At 37.4% G+C, this 26,798-nt stretch overlaps 1 protein-coding gene across 1 annotated transcript; it reads left to right on the top strand.

Moving 5' to 3' along the window:
• The first annotated feature begins 4,442 nt into the window (after window positions 1–4,442).
• On the top strand, window positions 4,443–5,100 carry LOC124303454 (serine protease inhibitor 2-like). The gene is made up of 3 exons (XM_046760667.1): window positions 4,443–4,597; window positions 4,714–4,820; window positions 4,902–5,100. Exons 1-3 carry the CDS (start codon window positions 4,540–4,542, stop codon window positions 5,001–5,003), a joined length of 267 nt encoding a protein of 88 aa, XP_046616623.1. The 5' UTR covers window positions 4,443–4,539; the 3' UTR covers window positions 5,004–5,100.
• Window positions 5,101–26,798: the final 21,698 nt, after the last annotated feature.

The raw sequence follows: 26,798 nt of genomic DNA, 5'->3' as shown, positions 1-26,798 counted from the left end.
TGTGATGTCCGTCTAGTTCGGGGCACTAAGCAACATGTTCAAGTTTGCGGTGTTCTTCTTAGTCGCGTTGACGACGTTCGTATTGGCGGGTAAGACATCGTTTCACCTGTTACTTCTTATCCCTTATCCCTATAGGCACTAGTGGCAGCGAATTTCAACCTTTTTTGATACCGGAATCGCGAACTGCTCATGCCCCTCGTTGTTTTGCAAAGTTTTTATCCAAGTTTGCATAAATTTTCGTTCGATGTCGAGGTCGAAACGATGCGTCGTGCTTTCGAAAAATATTATAAATATCTATCAATTGTAACGAGACTGTTTTTACACAATTGATTATTGTTGAAGGAGAAATTGATAATTGATAACAAACTTTTCAGATGCACAATGCAACGAAACGTGCGCCAATTATGGCGCCGAATGCAGAACTTGCGGTACGTGCAACGCTACCTGCCTCAACCCAAACCCTATTTGTTCCCAGGTTAGTAAGAGTGAAATTGTTATGGTACGAATATTTTACTTTGCGATCGATTATACAAAATGGCTGATTGTAATTTTCCTTATTTTCAGGTATGCAGAGTAGGTTGTTTCTGCCCTACGGGTATGGTTTATAATTCTTATGGCTACTGCGTTAATTCTTCGGAATGTTGACTTGCGAAATAGTCGACGGAAATTGTTGTGCAGAGAATATAATCGAGAAATTTTTACGTCCAAAATATGTACCGCGTTAAAATTATGATAAATTGTATCGATGAATAAAAAAGAACCAACAATCAATCTAGTCATTCAATATCAAATTCAAACGAAGAAACATTTGCGGCTCCCGCTACTTTCGATTTTTCTTTGAAAGTTGCTTATTCGACGCTATAATGTTTCCAGAAATAATATTTCAACGATGGTCATTTTATGGGGGGTTTAACAAAGGCATATAAGTACTGCACTGGAAAAGGAAACTACAGAGACAATAACAGACCGTCAAAGTCAAGATGATTACGTTGGCGTTGATAGAATCTGCACTTTTTACAGGTTTTTGTAGTCACCTTCCTTGTCAGATGAAATACAAAATCAAGTAAGTGCGATTCTGGATACTACCAAGTCAGCCAAAGCTTCAACGATACTTTCGACCCGAGAAGTGAGGGTTCTCCACAACACTGAGGAACCAGAATTCAATGTGCCCGATGTACCCTTGTAACTAAAATATATAACGTCTCATACTTTGTAGGAAAATATTATTACCGCCAACGCATTGTTGACGGTAGATCGTGGTAGACGATCATATAAACAGTCTTGCAATTGTCCGAAACCACCTCGATAGGTGTACAAGTCCAGTAAAGACAAACGCGGCATAACAAAAATATGTTCGTTTGTCGATAAAGCCTGTTGATTCAGACGTGTCAAGTGTTCTCTTTTCATCCAAAAATGTATGTAAACTTCGCAGAAGTCGAAAAATTGTCAAAACCGAAGCGAATCGAAGTCGAGATGATGGCATCAACGTTCCTTATTCCTTTCATCGCGGGGATCTTTCTGATAGCCACCGGTAAGTCACCTGCGTGCTAACATCGAAAATTCAATCTCACAATTATCAGCAATACCACTTCGTACCGTTCTGAATATCTTGGGAGCATAAGTCATTCCAAAAATTGGAATACAATTTTTTCAATTCTTGTTCAATCTGCAGTTGTAAAACCTGCGGATGCCAAAGCATGTGCGTCATTATGTGGACCTCATTCGACGCCATCAAACTGCTCACCGTGCAATGAGAGTTGCGATGAAATTAAGATGGCTTGTCCGCTGGTAAGTGTTACTGAAATTGGTATTCTACGATTGGTTCGAAACATATCCCCGCTATCCGGGTTGAAGTTTTTTTCATGAAAATCATCGTGAAGATTGCAAATTGAACTCCGATACTTGCACTAATTGCCACGGAATATAAATCGTTCTTAATCGGTATCACTGTTTTTTTTTTTTTGTTTTTTCTTACAGTTATGCTCCGCAAAGCCCATGTACTGTAGCTGTGATTCTGGATTCTGCCGAAACAGCAAAGGTGATTGCGTGAAGAAGCCGGCAAAGTGCGATTGAGCACGATAATCGACCACGCATGCAGTAGACTTCCATGATGTAAAATGAATTACGAATTCAGCGGAAGCGATGTCTATGTTCAAATCTACAAGAATTTTTTTGCATGCAACTATTCGGTTTATATAAGCCGCTGATTGTGTTTATTAAAATTATGTTATACTGACCGATGTGTTTGTTACTGTTATATGGATGTTGATGCGATAATCTGACCTTGTGTGATGAGATAAAAGTGCAATTTGCGAAAATATAGGGTGTTCTTATCACTACCGCATCACTCGGAATAATACGTTGAAAACCTATTTATCCAGAGTGAATAACACTTCTTATGGTTACGTTCAATCGACTACTGTCCATGTTGACGAGAATGTAAAGGTTGACCATTAAAATACGTGCCTATAGGTCAACCAATAAGTGATATTGTGTTTTTAGAAATAACACGATATGAGCAAGAATCCTCGAATAAAAGTGACACTGGGCAACGCTTTCCTGAAGTTACTAAATAAGGTGGAGAACGAAAACTATCTGAATAAACATATGTTTCGGTTATTTTCGTACAAATCACAATACTATAAAGCTAAGATATTTATGTCCGTAGAGTAATTGGATTTACTCACGATTTTCAAATTGAATAATAGTCATCGATGACAACGGAATTATTAAATCGCATGGGTGAAATAACAAAGTGAAAAATTTCAACGTGGATAACAATCTCGGAAATTTAAGTTGCAAATTATTACTTACTTTGCTGCCACGGACTTTCGATGATCACCGATTCAGTTTGCAACTTCAAATACGAAATCTTCGAGTCATGTCTTTTTCCATATAAGCCTGATGGAATTCGTCCTGTGAGATGTGCAATCAAGTCTGCAACATAGAAGTAAAATCCACTCTTAGATTTGCTAGAAACTCGTTGTATTTCACGATCGTATCTTGTCTTTTTGGTCGGTAAAAACGTGCTTATAGCATAAGGGGCTGGTGCAATATATGCCAAACACTTACGACACTGGACAGTGTCGTAAAAAATAATACTCAGTGGAGGTTAAGAGATTTCGAAAACTAAGACGCGCACGCAATCCATCATTGGAAAAAATGGCTGTGATATTATGTGTAGACTTTATGACACTCGGTGCATGTGCATAAAGTCAAGTAATCGTGAATGCGTGTCGGCGAAATAAATAAATATTTTTATGCGACTGACGTCACTGTAGTTCCAACAATGACAGTACTGTTCTTTATAAAAGAGACTGTCGACACCAACAGAGCTGTCTATAAACGGCGTTAGCTCAGGAACTGCTCATTTCACGCATCGATATCAAGATGAAACCAGTGTCAGCATTCTTGGTCTTAATTGCGGGTGTTCTGACAATTTTTGTCCGTGAGTATCTGATCTAAATCCAGGAAAATCTCGTTGATAATAGAATCATGATCGTTCGATCACTTGTGGTGTAATTATTACGGAATGCCTGTTTGTAAATTACCATCTGCAGTTGGGGTCCAGAGTCAATCTGAGTGCGGGTCCGGAATGTACGCCAGGAACTGTACACCTTGTAATGTAGTATGTGGTGGATTTGGCGGAGATTGCAAAGGCGTAAGTTTTCATCAACTTACATTTTCAAAGATTGGTTGGTCGAATAAGCGATGTGAAAATGATTTTTTTTACTCTTTTTGTTTTTATAGAAATTTCAGAACATGGATCATCCGTTTCTGTATTATAGGCAACACACTTCTTTGCATAAATTTCATTAACTAACGATCGCACCCAACGCTCTTAATGCATCTTAAAGAGCGTGTGCAAGATTATGAGTTTCTTTTTACACATCATTGTGCTGATCGTGATTTTGGGTTTCAGTCCTGCGGCAGCCAGGATATATACTGCCAGTGTGACTCTGGGTATGTTCTTCCCTACGAAAACGCAAACTGCTGCGTACCGAGAGATAATTGCTCTACTGCGACATGCTGAAGATATTGATGGTGTTTCGGAACTTAATGAGCATGTAAAAACTACTTAGGATTAACTACGTTATTCTGATAACTGAGATATAGCTTTTGAGAACAATAAACTTGCACTAGAAAAATATAACAATTTGAACTGCTTTGAAGTCCTTTGATATAAGTCTCATGCCTCAGCGGCGAATCAATGGGTCAATCTCTCTAAATATTGGAGTGTTGGTAAACGTGCTGCTTGTAACATGATTTAATCCATGGCAACACCTGTAACTCATGGCACAGTTGCAGAAAATTGATGACCAACAATCGAATCCACAAATTTTTACCCCTGAATTTTATAACGAACATTTATGAATCCCCACTCTCACGAAAGTGTCCCTGAAAGCTGCGCGTTCGACGTTATCGTGTTAGCAAAATAATAATATGTTGACATTCTACGACCAGCGTTGAAAAGAAGCATATAAGTAGTGCGCTAGAACCGGTAAAACACAGTGACATTAAAATCGTCCCCGAGTCAAGATGGCTACATTAGCCTTGCTGGTGTCTGCAGTCACGGGTTTGTTCCTAATACTCTTGTGTAAGTTTTCCATTCATTTGATTCTTTTACCAAATGTTAAACACTTACGATACCTCGGACGAATGGAACTCAAAACCGTTATTGATTCAAGTACGTAATTCAAGTTTGATTCGTAGTGATGAAAAATACCGAGGCTGCTGTTAGTTGCGGACCTAACTCTACCCTTTCCAATTGTACGACGTGCAACGAGCTTTGTAGCGGACGGGTGAGGCCTTGCGCAGAGGTATAATTGTCATTATAAATAAAGATTTCGTTGACTTAACAAGAGTATACGTTCAACACTTGCATTTATTTTTGTTCAAAGGTTTGCTCTGACCAATACGTCGCTTGCAAGTGCGATCTTGGATACTACCAAGTCAGTCAAAGTAACGTTACTTGCGTCTCGGAGAGCGAGTGTCCTTCCTAACGCTCACGAAGTATGTATCGTGTGTTCCTGATACATGGATTTACAGCTGAAATAATGTATTGTACTTCTTAATAAAATCGCTTTCGCTGTATTGTTATACCACGATATTCGTCATTCATGAGAGAGGAGAACGTGCGATGGAAGGTGTTGTCTCCCGAATTTTTATCTTCCAATTTATTTTATTACGGTTATTTATTTATTTGGTTCGTTGCGAGAAGTCTTGTTAATTTATCGTAAGATAAATTGGCGGTTTGTTTAAGATGTTTCCTTTTTAGTTCTGTCGATTTCTGAAATCTCCAGCTGGTTAAATCCTGGTCTTTAGTTCTCTGGAAGACGTAACCTTTTAGATGAACTAAAGTTGCCAGAATTTCTCTGATGAACTTTGACGACAGAGGTGAAACGACTTAAATTGAATAATGAATTCAAATAAACTTTTCCAGTTGACTTGATGATACCAACTATATGAAATTCGTAAATAACTTTATTTATTATTCACAAAACGTCGCAATTTCTACAACATCTTTTACCGAATGCCTTCTCTCCTCCCTTTTCACAACGATCCCGTGAAAAGAGCGTTGTTTATTAAACTCGAACTTATTTTCTACCAATGAAACATTTAAAAATAGCTCCAAGTTAACTTGGAACTAATTTACGAACTATAAATCAATGAACAAGCCCTTCCTACACAAATGTCGAGTTGGCCAAAGTTATTAAAATTATCTCATACTCGTCAGTATATTTCTGAATAATATTCTTGTAAAGCGATTGTCTGATCTCGTATGAAAAAGTAAAAATGTAACTTGCTGAAAAATTCCACGTTTTGATAAACACATAGGCCGATAATTTTTTATTTAAGCAAATATACTTTGTCAGATTTTACGTGCTGTGAGAAGAGACGAAAGATGAGTGAAAACCCGAGAATATCAGTGACAGTCTTGATTGCAGTTAGTAAGAGAACGAAACAATGTAAACATAGATTCAGCTTATTTTCATGCGGTTTGCAAGGACGCGAAAATATTTGTATCTATCTTGTAATTGCATTTACTCATCAATGATGCATCGAATAATCATCTATTTGAATAAAAGTATTTAATCAGACATGTTTATGCGATTCCTAATTGGTGTTTCAGAAGAACACAGAAATATTTTGAGAATAAACATCGAACGATAACAAATATGCTTCAGTCACCGAGTTGCATTTGCAACTGTACACCTTACAAGCGGAAAAAATAACCGTAGTATTATCTTAAAGTTATGTCACAATCTTTGCATATCGGTGAAGTAAAAAGCCAGAAGCACACGTCGGCACAATAAACATGTTTTGTTGGTTTGGCGTCGATACTGTCTTGACTATTTCCATATATTTCTAAAGGAGCAGCCGCCGTCAACGAAGCCATATTAATCCGCGTCAGCCGAGAAAGCGCCTACTTTCCACATCGATACCAAAATGAAAGCATCGTCGACAGTCTCGGTCTTAGTTGCACAGGTTCTGCTGATCATCGCGAGTGAGTGTCTGATCAAAATACAGTGAAATTTCTATACCAAATGCTGATCCATAAATTCTCACCCACAGTAGGTGCCCAGGATGAAGGTCATTGCGGGCCCGGAATGAATCCTGTGAACTGTACATCGTGCGAACCACCTTGCGGTATAATGCCAGGAGCTTGCGTGGCGGTAATTTTTCTCCAATTTGAATTTTCAAACCTCAATTTGCCAAACGAGTGGTAAAAGAAAATGTGCAGATTTTCGTTGCTGAAAATGTCAGGGTACGAACTGTCCGTGTATGAATACGAGGAATTCCACGCGAACCCAACCAGCGTCTGACCCACACTATTTTTTATTTTGTTCCAAATTTTTCTGCAATTGTCCCAACTCCGAAACAGTACCCTGAATTTTTTCAGATTTTTTATTCAATCGTTCAATTATTCATAAATATTGAGAGTGATTTTGAAAAGGAGCTTTTTTAAAATTCTAAAAAACTGTATTTTCTTTTCCAATCATTTCAATATCGGAACATTGCTAGACAGGTTCCATTATGGAGCGATTTTGTTTGTCTATTTTTTTGGCACATCCAACTTTTTCCCATCAACTTCAGAATAATATCGGTCTAGAAATTTTCTAACTGATTGTGAAAAATAGAAGTTTTAAAAATTTTGAGACCGTTTAAACAATGTTTTAGTTCATCGAAAAAATTGACAGTGCTAAAAAAAACATAGAAATAGAAATCGACCGATCATGAGCCCGATCTTGAAATAATTGGGAAAGAAAATACATTTTTTGAGAATTTAAAAAAAATTCCTTTTCAAAAACACTCTCAATATTTACAAATACTTAACCGATTGAATAAAGAGTCTGCGAAAATTCCGGCTAATGTTTCAGAGTTGGGACAGTTGTAAAAAAAATTGCGAATGGAATGAAAAATGTTGAGGGTCAGACATTGGTTGGGTTTGCATAGGATTCCTCACACGTAACAAACTTTTCTATGTGCATAAAATTCTTTTACACTCTTCAAGCATATGTCGAAGAATTTACACCGGAGTTCGAATCACTTTCGAACATTATTTAACTGACGGTGATTACCGGTTTCAGGAATGCTCAAACGAGACTATATACTGCAGGTGTGACTTTGGGCTCATTGCTCCGTACCAAAACGCGCCATGCTGCGTCGCGAATTGCTCGATTACGACCTGCTGAAGATATCGACGAGGATTCGAGTCTCGAGGACGACGTGAAATCAGCGAGTGGAATTATTTCTACTGTACCTAATATCTAGTTTTTGTTATTAATAAATTTGGAAGAAAAAAAAAGTGACTCCCATCTAGCAGCAGCCTGTAGAATTGAACCACTTTGAAGTCCTTTAATATCGCGAATGGAGGCGTATAGTTTAATACAAGCCTAACCGGCGAATTAATCGCATGACTGAATATCTTTATTAATTAAGGATGCGGTTAATAACTTGGCTGGATCGCACTCATCCCCCCCCCCCCCCCCTCCTCATCCATCCGCAAGGCTCTAACTTTGAAAACTGGGGCTCGTCATATTAAAGCAATTTGTCGTTAACAGAATTTAACGCCACTTGACGTTCGCGCAGGCAGGTGTATTCGTGTAATGCCCACACCATCCATATCTCGTTATTATTATATGCGCCAAGCAGGCATCCTCGATGAAGAATTTTGATATTCGAATTAAGCAAATCCGTGAATTATTAAAAAAAAAAACAATAAACCTGCTTTCTAATCTGCAGACGGAATCTCCCTGAGTGTAATAAATTCTTTGCAGCTAGATTGTATGTATGAGGCGTTCCTTGCCGAACCGACCTATCTTTCGCCATCTTTCACAGAAAAACCGTGTCTAAGATTTTTGGACCACGAATCTGATTTTTACTGCTCCCAAAAACATGAACACCCAATTTTCGATTGGTTTCAAATTTTTCTCACTAATTCTCTGTCACAATACGATTCTTTAGCCTGTAGATTTCAAACCGCAAGCTTGTCCACTTCCATCTTGGTATTAAAAACTATCGTTTTTCAACAAAGAATTGATGAGAAAAATTTAAAACCAATCTTAAACAAATTCATTTTATAATTATTACAAGTCATGATACGTAATATATGTAGTTCCGCTTTAAAGGCACCCTTTTTTTCAGCAAAAATTAATTTGCAAACAGTTGAAAATTAATTAAACGACATGATTTTATATTTTGTGACACGTATAGTATTTTCGCTGTTAATCTATGAAAAAAAATGAGTTTTTACATATTTTAAACTTGAACTCTGAATAACTTTTGAAATAGTTGAGTTATCAAAAAATCATAACAGACCTTTTTTGCAGAGCATTGAATTTCCCACATAAATATGTATCAGACATTTGTGTACACTGTTCCGCTACTGAGTTATAAAATTCAGAAATAACCAAAATTATTTTCACCTGTTAATTAAATGGAAAGTTGCATGTCGCGTTCAGGAACCACTAAATATTAATATTAAGGACTCAAATTATAGCAGGCGTCTCATTTCTCATTCCTATACAAATATTAAACGTGAGACTTTGAAGAGACAAAGAAATGGTCAATTTTTATCTACCACCCTGACATTATATACGCGTGTGTGCGTGCGCGTGTGTGCGTGTGCGTGTGTGACATACGTTCAGTTTGACGACGATCGAATTAATGGAACAGCCGGATAATCTCCTCGTCCCAGCTTCTCCTTCGCGGACAAAGAATCGTAGGTATAAGTAATTCCGTGCAATGCCGCGCGTCGTGACTTGATATTCAATATGTGTAGGCACTTTAAGGATATTGTAGAAATAAACAGAAATAAAAAGGAAATAAACGAGGATATTCGACGCCCCGTGCCGATCGTTTCGACAAGCTGTTGCCCGGCGACCATTCGTGGCATCTGAGCATTCCTACGGTGATAACCATACAAAGAACGATTCTTTCCACACACTCTAAGAGACGAGTCGAGATGCGGACTGGTGTTAGTGGGATCGCATGCCTTCATTCTTGGGAATGAATATCGACGGGAATAAGCAAGCCGGCATTTTTCCCCGCGCAAATATATCTTTTGTATTTTCCTTTATCTTGAGACAGCGCAATTTCGTTTGATTAAAAATTTTCCGCCAATATTGAGACGGGTGAAAATCTCCTGCTTAACCCTTTCAGTCACCTTTTGTCGTCTTGTCTGTGCTTATTTTTGTTTTTTGTCATTGTTTTTATATGCCATGAAAGATACTTAAACTTTGGTATGATTAGGATTTTTTCTGGATATATAATTGTTTATAATTGTTATGAATGAACGTATGCATAAAATATAAAACGTATTTTCGTGAATTTAATTCGTTAACAGAGAAATTTGATGACAATCGTACACTAAAGAACGCTTGGAATTCATTTGTTGAAAAACAGAGATCTCAGAATGACCATTATAATAATAATATATAGATTTAGAAAAATTCGAAGCACAGGGGTGGTTTTCACCCTCCTCAAGGGTGGATACAGATAGTATTAAGGGTTGCACCTATTCTCGGCCTAAAATCGTACTGCCTCGAAATATATATCAATATATACAAATCTCATTCAATAACACTGTCTAAAACAATGTTGATAATTCAACCCGTTTTCAGCCCATTTTAGGGGTTGTTTTTAGTTTTATTAAAATCTTGACATCAAATTTGCATTCTGCGTCGAGAAATACATAGGTAACGCATAATTGCGGTTCCGTACAAAAAAAAAAAAAAAAAACAAAAAAAAACGACTGGATTGCGTGATTGAAAGGGGGTTAAAAAAGAAACTCAATATAGTTGTTTCCAATTAAAAGTTCACCGTGAAAAGTGGCTTTCGAAAAAAGCTCCAAAAATAGACTGTACGCGTATTTTCAAAAAGAGTTGTTACGATCGTCGTTATATTTTTGGTAAAAGTGTTTTGTTTTCTGAACCGTGCTCTAAACTCGTTATTTAATCACTTATTTATTTACCCTCTCGTCAATGCTTCCCGGAGGGGAGTCTCGCTAATGATTTTAATTGTCCACCTCAGGGCTGTTTCGAATTTCTTTAACTCGACGCCTCGCGGTGACGGCGGGGAGGCGAGCTTAAGGACTCGTGTTCAAAAAGGACAATATTACTCAATTTACAGCCAGAAATTAGAATCCAGCTGAGGACTTCGCGCCGTTGTTTAAAGCTCTGAGGAGGTTCGTAAAATTTGTTGGAGAGCGAGTTGATTTTCACAGAGATATAAATAAGAAAATAAACAAAAAATTGCACTCTATCAGGAAGAATCAATTTATTGAAAGCTTGAAAGATTGGCTGAGATTGACATCTTCTAGGATAATTCGAATTCTGTATAAATGAATCATCTATAATATAAAATCAGCCGAGATGAAATTTTTAACAAATTTTACGCGTATAATAATTTTATTACAATTAAGAATCGGTTTATAAATTACAGCTATGATAATTCTAGGAATTCGGAAAAAAAAAATTGGGCAACGAAAAGTTAATTGTAGAGAAGAATTAAAAAAGTTTCCAAGTGCTATTTCTTTCCTACCGACGTATTCGAACGATAAATAACTACACGAGGAAGAGAAAAGATTTGTCTTTCCTTTTTAAAACTTCATTCTTTTGCAGGCAATTTCAGCCTCTTTCAATTATACTGTTCAATTGAATCAATACTTTCCTAATTGAGAAACGGAACTGCTGCAGTTGCGAGATATGGTTGAATTAGTAATTGAACAGCGACGGCCACTAAGCTGAAAAATAATCGATGCATTTTGATAATTTATAGTTTCATTAAAAATATTTTTCAATTTCAGGTGAAAATATTCATTAATCTTTCACTCATTATATAAAACAGACGTACTTAGTTAGTAAGCCAATGATAATAATTAATACTTTAATCACTTAAATTGATATTGCAATGCGCCGTTCATCGGAATAAGAAACGAAAACCGATTGTGAGGAAAAATAATCGATTATACTCTATTCGTATAAATTACCAACGTGTGTCTGTAGGTATCGATGATGCCCATGAATGATATCGAAATAGATAAGAATATGAAAAAAAAAATGAATAAATAAAAAATACCAACAAAGGGCGCAGAGTAGGCGAAAAAGGTAAATCGAAGCTTTGTTTTTGAACGTTGGGTTTATGTACGTGTATATATATATACATATATATATATATGTATGTATATATATGTGTGTGTGTGTATACATTATGTATCGGATCGTTTCTGCGGGAGAGCGAAATGATCCGACGGTCCGGTTGCTTCCCGTTTCAAACAAAACTGTTATCAGAGAGGATGAGAAGAGAGCCGGCAAAATTCGGAGCATATTTGGGTCCCGGTTTCCGGCCGAGTGCCTCTGTGTGCTCGTCCGATAAAATAGAGCGGCCACCGGGCAAAGACAATGCACCTTTTGAAGTGGACCCCGAGGGGCCGAAGTCGATAGAAAGGGCATCCTTTCACGTTGCCTGGTTACTATTACGTACGCACACATACACACTGTATCGCAACGTGACTACGACGTCCCCTCAACGGAGCTCAATTAAATTCCTACTTTATCGGAATTAAGCCGTACGCACACACACGTCGGATTCTCTTTTCCTCGAATAACATTTTCACAAATAATAATTACGCGGACCCTTGTCGCGGGATCATTTTCACTAAATGTAATTGGACGGAAGGCAACGACGATGTGGATATTAAAAAAAAAAAAAAAAAAAATTAAACAAAAATACGTTTTTTAATCGATGAGAGACGCAAAATTCTTTGCCAACTTTTTTTCAATCTACGTTGTACAGAAGCTTCGAGTCCTTGAGACGACTAAATTTTTATTCAATTACGCGTCAACGAACCTGCTGAGAATTTAGTCAGAACAAAGTCGTTTCATTCGGTTTGAAGTTTAATTTTCATTTCAAAAGATTGATGTTAATTGCACTAAATTTTGTCAACTAAAAGTGTATAGATGTATTTTTTTTTTAGATAAAAAAATTTCATCTATTCGAGTAAACTTTGCATGATTTATACCAATATACCAATGACGTTTATATTTTCTACTACAAATGTAACAGATTTTACTCTGCGCAAAATGATTTTCATCATATGTTACCGAAGTAAATTCTGCATTTTACAAAAAAAAAATCTGCTATTTTATTCCGAACGGACTCACTGTGCGCCTTTTGAGCCGCAGTAAACGCGCGTAAAAAGTGTGCGGCTTGCGGATAATCAAGGCGTGAAAGAGCCGCATCGACAAGCGATCGGAGACTTGACGGTTGCTCCAACAATTGTCAGGATAATTTATCCGGATGTGAGCAGGTGTATGAATTTAACAACAAAAAAAAAAAAAAAAACGAAGGCGAAATTAAAAATTTTATCGAAACCTGAATCTTGGCTGCGAAAATGATAAGCCTGCGACTACTTTTACCGTGGGTAATAATTCGAAGTGATAGAAGAACGTCGTAAAGTAAAATATAACGTATTTAAGTATAACGAACGGTTTTATATTGCGGCAAAATATACGACGATATGCAAATCGACGTTTTTGCAATGTTACGCGCGTTGTAACGTGCAGATTGAAATACGATCGGCGAGGCTTTTATTCTCTATCGTTTTTCCCACCACGTCCGAGGATGCGAAAATTTTATGCAACATCTTCCCCGAGAGTAGGTGCGGTAATAATTCGGTGCTAAATTAACCCCGGGATTTTTACGCCCGCACGTAGGGAAGCGATTAACTTGATGAAAGAGGCGTTTTAGTGTGGGGAAATACTTGGGCTTCCTCTGGATCTTTGCACTTGCAACTGCCTGACGAAAGTGCGAATGGTTAACAGTTTACTACCGTAGGATCATGCCGGCGCCCACCAAATTTTAATCCACTTTGAATAACGAGATCGCCGTTTCCCGCCGTAAATACACTAAAACCGTAAAGCAGTCTTGCATACCGAATCGGCTCTGAACTTTCGATGGTCTTTCTCTTTTCCTATCCGTTCAACAAATCATTGAAAATCTTTTCTTTCCAACAGTATACAAACAAATCGATTGAAATAAAAATTGAAAATTAAAGGAATAATTCATTTTCGAGAAAGTTAAATTAGTTATTTGACTCGGTGATTACAAATCTGAAATCGGATCGAAAAATTCAACATGGCGGATGATAATATCAAAATCTAACGAATTAGGAGAAATAACTCTGAAGGGTCTGAAATCAGATTGTGAAAATCCAGTACAACGATTCGAATCAGTGACTACAAAAACCCCTGCATAGTGATTTCTGACTGCATTCGTTGAAATTTGAAATTTTTGTCCGCCGTATTGGATCCGCCATCTTGAATTTTTTAAATCTGATTTTAGGTTCGTAATCAGCGATCCAAAAAACCCTGGAATACCAACCATCTTGTTGTAAAAGTTGACTCGGCACAATAACGCGTTACACAAAGTATTAAATAAATATAAAGAAACGAGATCTGCAGCTGTTGCAAAGAAAGAAAGTAAGAAATGAAGAACGAGAAATTCGAGTTTCGGTTCGGGACCGTAAAACGTTTTACGACGGTATCCATCGGAAATTAATTGAAGAGATAGGCAAGCCCTCTTGTTTCGATTCTCCACTGCCGATGAAACGCGTTATACGTATAAATGTAATCGTAAAGCGAGTCCAAAACGCAGAGCTGAGCCGATCTTGCCGAAGCTTTGATAAAAACATCCGTGTTCGCTGTTTTAGAAAAATTCCGATGCTGATAAAATTCTATTACAATAGAGAATCAAGGAGGAAAATACCGTGTGAAAATGCGTACGGAAGGAGATAATAATAACGCGATTCGATTTACTTACCTGAGTTGTCGCAACGTTCATTACAGCGTGTAATCACGGCGTCAGCAATTCGTTCCGCCACATAACGTGTGTAAATAACGAGTTGAAAATTTATCTATTTTCATTTTATTACCGTCCTTTGCACAGTCGGCCAAGCCTAGATCGTATTTTGCACCATGTTTCACTGTTTCACCTTCGGTCAACAAGCGCGTTGCGATTTATGCACGAGAAATTATCAGCTTCGTTTCGCATACCGATCTCGGCCTGCCCTTCGAGCCGATGCAATCCGGACTCCAATCGTTTGCCAAATTTCTATCCAGAGTCGTTATAATTATCGGATAAACGAACGTGAAATCGACCCGAAAGTTGCTCGAGGCAAAAATTCGATCGGAACGCGTGACGATAATTTTTTTTCTCCTTGGACTAGATGGGTCAAATCATCACGTGACCGCTGCATCGGAGTTATTTATAATTGACAACTAATGATAAGCAACGTAGGACTCCGAGAATAAAAAGTTAACGACGTCTTTTGCAGCTGCAAGCTGCAGCTTGTTGAGTGTTGCCCGTTTTTACATACTTTGGAATGAAAAAAAAGTAAATAAAAAAAAACCAGAAAAACAAAGACGTTGATTCAGCTCAGCGTAAAACGATTATAAATATTCGGGTGCACGTATCACGGAGAAAAAAATTCTTTGGACCAGCAAATTTTAGTGCTGATATAGAAACGGAGAGAAATATTTTTGCAGCAGCAGCAGCTGAAACTTGCAAGCGTAACGAATTTGTTGTGTTGATTATTGCAAAAATTTCATTTGTTACAGTAAGTAGAAAAATTGAGTAAAACAGGTATCGTCAGAAAAACTGTTTGAATATTGTTGGAATTACGAAAAACGAGCTACGCCTAACAATTTTGCGCTATCGTCGATCCTTTTTTGGTTATTGCGACGCAAAATCAGTTCGTTCGGTTTACTCTACTTTTTTAGTCAAACAAGGCTTTAACGTCAATTTATTCTTGCACAAGCATTAAATTTTCGCAACAGTCGCAAGAAAATAATAGCAACAGTGATCGTAATGAGAAAGAATAGTAACGGATACCAGACTTTCCGGTAAAAGCTAGAAAACTAATTTTCATTTTCTACCTAGAAGTATATTTTTCGATTTTGGTAAAAAATGGAAATAGTTAAGAACCGAGCGGTAACAGGAACTAAAAATTTCTCTCAGTATGGCGATAAGAATTCTCGCTGTTTTCATATCAACATTAAAATTACCCTTCTCCGATTTATCAAACAGGTTTGGAAATTCGTTGAATTTTGAAAATAGCGCATCTTCTTCAAGTTTCGATTTTCTTGGTGTGAAAAATTCATCGAATTAAAATAGTTTCCCAGTGGCACAGCGTGCCACAATGCAATATAACGCATCGCGTCGACGCGACAAACTCGCCTTGGACTAGTTTCGGTTCGTAAACCGGCGTAAAGCCGTATAATAACAGGGTATAAAAACTAGCGCCTAAAATTCCATCCGGCACAGCGCGAGATTATAGCCGCTCGATTAGCCTCGTGACAAACTGTAATGCTCGGAACTTGTTTTTTTTTTTTCCCCCTCCGTTAAAATTTGCATAACACGTTAGAAATATCAAAAAGGAATAACGTTACACGATATGCTTGTGATATCGGGAGTCTCAGGGATTATCGGTTAGTATTTTCTACCTGAAAATCCGGGCTTATTTATTCCTCACCCAGCTAGCCTAGAATTTCATTCGCGTTTCTCTCTTCCAACTACGGCAAAGGAAAATTCACACATTGAAATTATTTATACCGCATAAACGCCTCGCTGCTGGTTCTGATATTTTTTAAACCGAGAGGTTATTTATTATTATACCGAAATTCGAAAATGTTACAAAGTAAAAAGCATCGATCGTTCCGAATGTCTGCGGTACCAAAACTCCACGATAAATTCGTCGTTTGGGGACGAGAAGAAAAAAATAAAAAATCATACAATTTTATTGCCACGGAGAATTTATGCTCGCCTAGTACGCGTTGTGAGTTTAGGTAATTTTGTTTTTGTAAGATAAGAAAAAAAAAAAAAAACTAAAACAGGACAAAAAAAAAAAAAAACGAAAATAACGAAAAACAAACTAGCGATAAATAATGGAGGAACGTATGAAATCAGTGGGGAAAAATATGTAGCGGCTGTATCTCAACGACTCCGCACAGCGCAAAGCAGCAGTTTGGCAAAATTTATCTGTGTGTTTAGCATGGAATTGAAATCGTCTCGGAGACGGCAAAGCGGCTGTTAAAGGCTCGATTTGTCGCGATTGTCCGCTCGAGGATGTTGTTAAAGTCTTGGGGGGGGGGGGGGGGGGGGGGGGGTGTGGAAAAATATTGCGTAACCGCAATATTGTGCGGAATCGTGTGCGATTTTTTTTTTTTTTTTTGTTTTCTTTTTTCGTTATTTTTTTGTATTTTTTTTTTTTTTTTTTACCGCCTGTGCGAAGCCTGCGAAAATCGTTATTCAAACCTGTAATTCTGCGCTCACCTCATATGGAAACTTGCCACCTTGCAGCTCTGACATTTTTTCGAACATTTTCCGCCTTTCACCGGCGCCCGATCGACGCTACTCTGCACGGAAAAAGAAATCGCCGATTTCAACTGTGTCACAACGCCGCTGCAGCTTGTTACCTCGAACAAATTCTGAGCTTTTATTTTTCTTTCCGTATTCTTTTTTTTTTTTGGGGGGGGGGGGGGGGGATTCGGTTCAAAAACTGAAAGACAAAAGATCCGAAAAAGACGCGGAAGTGATTCACATAAATCCTGGTCAAGTTAATGGTAAAAAAAAAAGATAACTATGAAGTGATGTTTCGACTAGATCGTATACAGCTGAAGATCGTTACTTTTTTGATCGTTTCGCGACAAGATGGTCGCGCATTGGGCGTTGGTTAAATAAAGACGAGGTAAATAAAAAAAAAAAAAAAAAAGAGAACGTGATTGCGAACGAGAGTTTTGATAACCATTCTTTATTTCGGACCGCTTTTTGAGACGATGAAAAATTTTGTGGAATCGTTCAATGTCATTCTGCGACGACCGATTCTTTTTCGAAAAACAGTTCGTTTCACTCCAGATTCACCGAAGTAGATTAATCTTTCGATATTAATATTTGTCTAACGTTATCAATATTCGACAGAATATTGAAAAATTCAATATCTGACGATATCAACGTGATAAAAATAAAAAAGAAGAAAAAAAGAATAATTGTAGCGTGATTGTATAAGAGAATTGTCTCGTGAAGAAAAAAAAAAAAAAAATCGTTCGTCATAGAGCGAAATCGAATGTAAATACCGGATTTTTCACCGAAGTCGAAGCGATTCGAAACGAATGATTGTTACTCGAATTCTTGTTTGAAATTTTTTTGTTTTGTTTTTATTTTAATTTTTTATTTTCAGGGAAAACAGCTCGTAATAAAACTGCGAAAAAAGTATTAATTTCCAATCGATAAACCTTCTCCTTAAAACTTTCCTAACTGAATTAAATTAAGCGGTGGAATTTTTTTTCAATATATTTCGATTCTGTATCTTTCAACTAAGATATCTGAGAATTTTTTTAAACCAATATCAAAATTTATATTTACGCATGTTGAATACAGTGGATTATACGTAATGCTTAATCAAGTTTACAACTTATCGTTAGCATTATCAGATGCCGAAGCTTATGTATGTATATATATACACATATTATTTATTTCACGACATTTCAGACTATTCTAGAAAGAGGAATATTTTTTTTCTGGACAAATAAAAAAATTACTTAATTTTACACAGAGTATAAAATTAGAAATGAGAACGAAAATTACGCACAACTTTTTTCGATTATTTTAGCTACACTGTTTCGACTAGAAAACATATTTGAACGAAGAGACACTCTTCAATGTATTTGTTTTCGGATGGACGTTGTAATTGTTCACAGAACCCGTAACTGGGAAAAAAAATTCGACGAGTAAAACTTTTGTTAAGGATTGTTTGAACGTTCATCCACTGAAATGGACAACCGTTCTGAAAGGGTTAAAGAACGATGAAAGATCGGATCAAATTGACGCAAAATGTGCAATAAGGGAATAGTTATTTCATCGTGCGATCGTCGGACGTTTGCCAGGCCCCGTGAGACTCTGTAATGCGTAATTCCCCATAAGTTCCCATCAGACCCGGAAACCGCGACAGCTGCGTCCAATCCGGCCAACAACTGGCATCGCATTTTGCGGACTCGCGTGCGTTGATCGCTGCGTAGTAAGATTGATAGAACAAACGCTTCTAAGTTGAATTTCCGCCTTTTTTTAAACCCTTTCAGTCATGGTGGTAAGTATTCTTACAAACCTGTTGTATATACATTTTTTTTTATATTTGGAGAACCTTAAAAACATACTTCTTTGCGGTTTTCTTGTATTTCTGATGGTGTAACGATAGGTTTTCAATACAGGAGAGTAATTATTGCGATATAATGTAAATTATTATTGTTGGCAAAAAATTGATTGAAAAAAATCGAGAAAATTGAAGGAAGAATTCATTTCCAAAAAAGTTACCCCTCCACGCGTGCACATGTTTTACATAAATTATAAGTTTTTGGACTCGCTGATTATGAATCTGAAATCAGATTTAAAAAAATTCAAGACAGCGGATCCAATATGACGGACAAAAATTTCAAATTCGATCGAATCCAGAGAAAAAAACTCTCTCCAGAGATTTATGATCAGATCTTGAATATTTCGTACGGCGAATCCAATCAGATCAAATTTCCAATTTTCTTCCACCATATTGGATCCACCGTCTTGAATTTTCAAAATCATATTTCAGATTCGTAATCAACGACCCCAAAAACCACAGAATACTATCTAGTTGTAAAAATTGACTCAGCACAACAACGTGTGACTCAAAAGGTCACGGAACAGCATGTCCCTACATTTTTTCAATAAGAGCTGAATATAATTCCCTTCACCTAATACAATATGTGCGAAGCATCTTGGAAGACTAATCGCATGTATAATTTATTGCACATACCAGAAATTGTTTCGATCCAAGATAATCGAGTACGATTAACGAAGGTGAGGCCGGTTTACGAAACGTTAGACACAAGGGTTGAAGATACTCACTTATGTACCCACGGTCTAATTTCCAATCTCCCACGCTACGTCAAACAACCCACTCACATAATATTACAAGACCAGAATAGTAAAGTCATGCAATCGTAATCGCTTGACTAAATTCTACTGTTTTGAATTTAAACAATACCGACGATTCAACCCTCAAGGGGGTGGAAAAAAAAATCTTCAGCTTGGGTGTAAATTCGCAGCCCCAACCAATACAACCAATACAACCCTGAATTGCCGTACAAAAAAATGTACACCCGAGTTGAGCGTTTTTTCCGCGAGAAAAAAGCTCGTTGAAAATTGTCGTAGAACAATAAAAAAAAAAAAAAAACAAACATCTTCATCCGGATGGTTGGAAACTCGTCCCCGAAATTAACCTGCGGCGCTCGCATATCGCGATGAGTATTTATCGTAATTCTGGAGGGGGGTAAAACGGGGGTTGGGTGAAATACTCGTCGAGGAGGACCAATAATACCCAATAAACTTGCGAATCTGTATGATGGGGCGAAATCATCCCCTGTTAATGCCGAAATAATGACTGGGGTGGCAACGTTCGAGTGCCCTCGACTCGATGTGCAGTATATGTAGAACGAGCCCGAAGCCCGGGGGCGACTCCTGGGGATTTCGGGGAGGTTTTTGGGCGTGGGGTTCGATCTCACCCCGCGTCAATCATGGGACCGAGGAGGCCGAGCGCCGCGAAAAATCACAGCCCCGAACCGAGCCGTTAACTCTCATGATGGACCCATTTGTATGCAGATTTCTTTCCAACTTTTCACGCCTCTCTCTCTCTCTCTCTCTCTCTCTGGCTCTATCTCTCGCTCTCGCTCTCTCGCTCTTTCTCGCTCGAGAACCTTTGCTCTGTAACATAAATTTCTGACCGAGTGCGAAGCGACGATCGGTGATCGAAAATCCGAGGTGCGGCCGTTCACAACGGTGCGAAAGGATGAACAGTCGAGGGGATTCGGACGGATGAGGTTGCTGATCGTCTGGCCAAGAGTTATACAATTATTCTCGATTGTTGTACGTTTTAACGGATGGAAACCTGCCGTTAAGGAGCAGGTTACGAATTTGAAAGGTTTCGGAAACGGCTAATTCGGAATTATTTGGTGGCGAGGATCGAAGTGAGGAAATAAAAATTTCATGAAACTACAAAGTTCCGGAATGCTAGATTTCGAAAATTCTATTTAAGATAGAGCAAGATTCCGGAAAATAAAGTTTCGATGGAGTAGAATTCCGAAAATTAAAACATACTCACACAGCGAAGTTTACTCAACGAGCTGGTGTAAATAATGAGAGAAACCAAAAATCAGGATTACCACGAATCCGAACGTAAATATATCACTGATACAAATTTACTAAAATACTTTTACTTTTCATTACGTTGGCATTGTTGAATATTTTATTTGATCCTGCATTAACAGCTTAAGTACACTGACTTTACAAAAAATTATACTCTTTTGTCTAAAACTCTCCGTCGTAGAACAAACCCGAACTAATCTACTAAATTTTCATCAATTTTAAAGTGTTTTTTAAACAAAGCATCAATTTCACAGCTTTTGTTTATTATTTCACTGGTTTCTATTCTTGCATTTTTTTTCTTCTTCCTTCAAGCGATCTTTTAACAATATGGCGACTACTCAAAGTACGACTATGTCTTCTAACAAAATTAGTAAATAGTATAGATTTTTTGCCAAACATTTGAAACTATGACAAAAATACGTTTCATTTCTGCTTTTCGCATCACGAACCGCACCCTCGAATTAACAGCTTTGCGAATCGTTCGTATTTAAGCTTTTTAACCACTGTCGAGCAGCCAAAGTGGTAATATTTGGTACCGCGGATTTACTTTCGGACTAAAAAACCATACCTATACAACAACAACGACAATAATAAGGATAATAGTAATGATAATAATAATGATAATAATAATGACAATAATAATGATAATAATAATGATAATAATAATAACAAGAACAACAACAGGAACAACGATGCATGTACATAAATATACATCTGGCAAGCGGTGGCCGCGATTTTCGGCTTTATTCGCACGCTTCTATATCCGCCTTGTGCAAAAAGCTCCCCCTCCCCTCCCTCAGCAGCCGCGGATTTACTCCGGCGTACCTCATTTGTTTATCTTACCGCTTACACCGCATTGTTTGTCAAATCCCTGTTAACGTGAAAAGAGGGGGGGGAGAGGAAAAAAAAAAAAAAAAGTACACCCGATTCACGGACGGTTTCACTTCTTGTTCCGTGTACCTACACGGGGAGTTTTTTTTTCTATAAACTCGATATGGTAAAATTTTTCAATGTCCACTATTGATTGTTATTATATACACGTATATACTTATTTTTTATCCGGTGAAAACTTGGTTCGCTATTAAAACCAACATTTTACGATCTTAATCAACAGCGAATTAGAATAAAGAGTACAATAAATTTACGAAAAAAAAAGTATCCATCAACAAAAAAAATCGTAAGAATATATCAAGGAGTGTTAAATTCGACAGATTTTCGGTGTTAATCCGACCGATAAACAATTGACCGATAATAAGAAAAAAAACAAACGCTTGGTGAATGAATGGAATCACCAGATAACCAAAAAATGTTCGTAAAAAATTTTTTTAAATATATAAATAAGTAGTAACGTTTCGCGAAACGTTAAATTTGGGGTACGAGATTATTTCCACCACACAAGATTTTCAATCTAACAAACTGCACGAAAGTTTGTATAATGCACTGAGAAAGATTTCATTTGTTACAGTAAGTAGAAAAATTGAGTAGTAAAAGAGGTATCGTTGAAAAAACTGTTCGAATATTGTTGGAATTAGGAAAAACGAGGTACGCCTAACAATTTTGCGCCATCGTCGATCCTTTTTTGGTTGTTGCGACGCAAAATCAGTTTGTCAGGTTTACTCTACTTTCTTAGTCAAACAAGGCTTAACGTCAATTTATCGTTGCACGAGCATTAAATTTTCGCAACAGTTAGCAACAGTGATCGTAACGAGAAAGAATAGTAACGGATACCAGACTTTCCGGTAACAGCTATAAGACTAATTTTCATTTTCTACCTAGAACTACATTTTTCGATTGTGGTAAAAAATGAAAATAGTTAAAGACCGAGCGGTAACCGGAACTAAAAATTTCTCTCAGTGTGTGTATAGAGTTTATTTCCAACGGAAGCTCCCCCCGACACCTGTAGGTGTACAACATATTGCTATTTCCACGGAACAAAGGAAACGGTAGATGAAGTGACGGTTGGGGGGGTGGTGAAAGGAAGAGAGGGGGAAACCCATTCGACCGGGGGAATATAGCCAAACTGTATAAACACGGGCCAATTTATATGCAATTACTTCGAAAGAGTCAAGATGGCGCGTCGAATACACAATAAGGTCGGATGCAGGCTAAACGCCATCTGCACAAACGCTGCAGGATCCGCGGGTCACGTGACCCACCTGCCTCGAAGGGTCAATTTACGCTGCGTTGAGAGAAGGAAGAAAGAATTTGAAAGAAAAATAAAAAAAAGAAAAATTGCGAAATATGAGAGAATAAAAAAAATTGAAAAAAAAAAATCAACGACGCTCGAGGTTATTCGCGCGGTTTAGATCGACCTAATTTCACCTTTATATACAAGATCCTCGATTACAGCCTTCCTCGCCACTCCGAAAACAGGTGGCAAGTTCCCCGACCGCGATTTGTCGATACATGTACCATACAGACGTACACAGATACAGGTACGACACTCACCCTTAGCCTCAAAAAACGCCACCCTTTACTTGGCAAATTTTTCCCACGTATCTTTAAGATTTTCGTCACAGGTTCGAAGAACAGAGACGGAAGAATTGGGGAGATTTTCTTTTTATTTTATTTTTTTTTTTTTTTTTCTCATCCTCTCAGTTCGTTTAATTCGATTCACCCTTACGTTTTTATGCACGTGTAACAGAAGAACACAAGACGCCCCTTCTGCAGCCGTTCGTGACAGACCGGAAGTTCGACTGGAAAATGTACGCGGTAATATTTGTTTGCGTGTCAAGTAGTTTCCATTATGACATTCTTTACACTGTAAAAAGTGTCAAGTTTTGAAAGTGTTTTTTGACAGGTATTTCAAAGCGGTACGTCAACCGGATAATTAACAAGGGGTTAAATTTTTACATTCGCAACGTCGTTCCTCCTCGTCCCCCCCGAAAATTAAACGGGGTTCGCGGTAGGCGATGTATATAATATGTATATAATTTTATATTGTATTTATGTGACCTACTGCGTCGGTGAATTTCTCGTCCGAATGAACAGTGATTGCAAATTTACAAACGTACACGTAAGACTTTCGTTTGATTTGTTGAAAAAAAAAAAAAAAAAATAAATAAAAAACCCTTCTATTATTTATTTTCAATACGACTTCCTTCTCTCTCCATCTCTCTTTGCCTCTCCCTTTTTCCTCTTAATTACTTTTTCGCTCATCGATGTAACGTAAAATGTATGCGGTATACTATGTAACAGGAATTCGGCCAAGTGGTTATAAAGGAATCAGAGATTGGAAAGAGAAAAAAACACACACAAACATGCGAGGTTAATGAAATTAACGCAATCATTCGGAAATTTAAACCGCGCGGCTCTTCTACTGATCTTTGACACGTGTTATCCTTTTTTATTTTTTTATTCTTTGTGTGTGCGTGTGTTCTTTTTTATTTTTTTATTTTTTATACCCGCCGCAGCACGCAAGGCTTTGTGTAACGGAAATTATTCACGTTACATTCACCGGCCGATTATACAATAACCCGATACGGAGCTTTGACGGCGGAGCTTGCACGGTATTATTATGAAAATGAGATTTCCGCGTACGCGTAGGCATGTAACACACGTTTCTAACCCCGCGTAACTCCTTTGTTAAATCCGCTAAGGTAATTGAATTTTCCCCGCGAGATGAATTCACACATCGGGAACAGATTCGAACCGAATTATACTTGATTAAGCGGTTTCAACAAAATTTTATCATTATTGCCGGGTCGCTTCGCTTCGGGTGAAAAGCTTCTCGTTCTGCACTTCGCGAATTCGTACACCCTCGAATCGTTTGAAATTCACTTCGAACTTGCCAATTCAATCACCGCTAAGTGACGTAATATATAGCGGACTTAATTGCACGGTAGATATATTGTATACATACATATATATATATATATGTATACGTGTGTGTGCACATACGGGGAATTTCATGCGAACCCGACCAACGTCTGACCCTCGTCATTTTTAATTTTGTTTAAAAAAAATGTCTGCAATTTTGCCAACTCTGAAACGGTACCCTGAATTTTTTCAGATTTTTTATTCAACTGCTCAATTATTTATAAGTGTTTACAGTGATTTTGAAAAGGACCTTTCTTAAAATTCTCAAAAAATTACGCAGCTTTTATTTAAAATATTTCAAGACCGGGCCCATGATGGAACGATTTATTTTCCATTTTTTGAGTCGACTAAAACATTGTTCGAACGACCTGAAAATTCCCGAAAAATTACCCAAATCCCTATTTTCCACTTAGAATATTTCTAGAGCGGTTCCAGTATGAAGCGATTTTTGTAAATTTTTTTGCTACGTTCAACTTTTTTATTTACCAATTTCACAATGAAAGCGGTCTAGAAACGTTCTCAGTAAAAAATAGAAGTTTTGAGAATTTTTTGAAGGAAAATTCAAACCGTTTCAACGTTGTTTCATTTGATCGAAACGATTAAAACTGCTGATAAAAAAAAAAAAAAAATAATAATACAAAATAAAATACAGTTTTTGAGAATTTTGTAAGAATTTTACAAAACGGTTCTTTGTACAATTACTCTCAATACGTATAAATGACTAACCGGTTGAATAAGAAATCTAAAAAAATTCAAGGTACTATTTCAGAGTTGGAAAAATTGCTGATAAATTTTTGAACAAAATCGGACGCCGGTTGGAATCGCATGGAATTCCCCATAAATTGTACGGCCACGTATCACAGCACACGCGCGCCTATTATTTACAGTACATTAATATTGTTCTGGCGGTTAAAATGTGATACGTGTCATCGCGTAAATTCAAATTCATCCCACGCTTCATAAGGCACGAATTTGTAGACTCACGTATTACGAACGAATGACTGGCCGATTAAATTTGTCAAAATCGCGAGTGTCCCGAATCCGCGACAATTGTAAAGAGAACCTTGACCACTATCGGTAAATTGACATGCGTATTTAAGCATATTCCGAATTCCCTCGATGTCGCAAAGCTGAAAACGTTCGCGTTCTCAGCGATCGATTATTTATACCACAATTTTTCACCATTGAACGTGTTTGATTTATCAGAAGGGTTGAAACAGCCATTGAGCATCTACCCTTTAAACTCGTTCGTAAAACAGACGAGAAACGAAGCGAAAAATTGTACAATCAGAAAACGACGTCACTCGATATGGATGAAATTTAGTAAAAAAGATGTTAGGAATTCGACGGCGAGGCGAAACTGTTCCGGACGAGGAAATTCAGCCCATACGTAAAACTTTCGTCGTCTGTATATATATGTATATATGTATGTATATGTATATATGTACATACGTATCGGTTCAGGGCCGATATTTTATTCGCATCGAAGCAGCAGCAGCAGCAGCAGCAGCAGCATCAGCAGGTAACCCGGCCTGTTATTTTACGTATCTCTGAAACCCCATAAAATGAAATAGTAGGTCTAAATCACGTGGGAAAATTGCTTTTCAAGTAGGTTTATATAACCTGAGCGTCGTGCCTACGCGATATATCTATGACGGATGATTTCTCGCGATGTATGAGGAAAAAAAGGTGAAACTGGTTATCGAACAAAGCGGAAATGATCGCTACGCTATCGGTCTAAAAGAGATAACCTTATTGGCGTGATAAATTTCTATAGGGGCGAATAATTGTAAGGAAAATAATGTACGCGTGATAAATATTTGACGTGCGAATAATGACGTGAGGTTGTAACCACGAAATATCCGATTTTATTGGCAAGAGAGCGTATAAATTGTTTTTTTTTTTTTGTTTTTTGGCTTCACGATTTACTTTGAAAATTATAGAAACGTATAATTCGATTGAGATCAAGCGTACGAGAATATAGAGGCAAATGGTCGAATGGTCGAATGTCAAGTGAACACAACCTTTTTTCATTAATAAATATTCGTGAAAAAAAAGATCGAAACAGAAGGTACGAACAATAATTTTTTCCGAGACAAATCGAAATCTGCGAAATTTCAGAAACGGCATAAAAAAAATTCTCGAAGATGAGAACAGAAGGTCGTGAACGTCTTTTTTTTTGCAATTGCTCTAAAGACTACTGAAACGCATAAAAAATTGAAACTAACAAAGTTTTACAGTGAGGA

Source organism: Neodiprion virginianus, chromosome 4 (genome assembly GCF_021901495.1).
Source record: "Neodiprion virginianus isolate iyNeoVirg1 chromosome 4, iyNeoVirg1.1, whole genome shotgun sequence".
NCBI classification, from domain to species: Eukaryota; Metazoa; Arthropoda; class Insecta; order Hymenoptera; family Diprionidae; genus Neodiprion; species Neodiprion virginianus.
The sequence above is the reverse complement of the archived record's forward strand: the minus strand, read 5'-3'. Positions and strand labels throughout refer to the sequence as shown.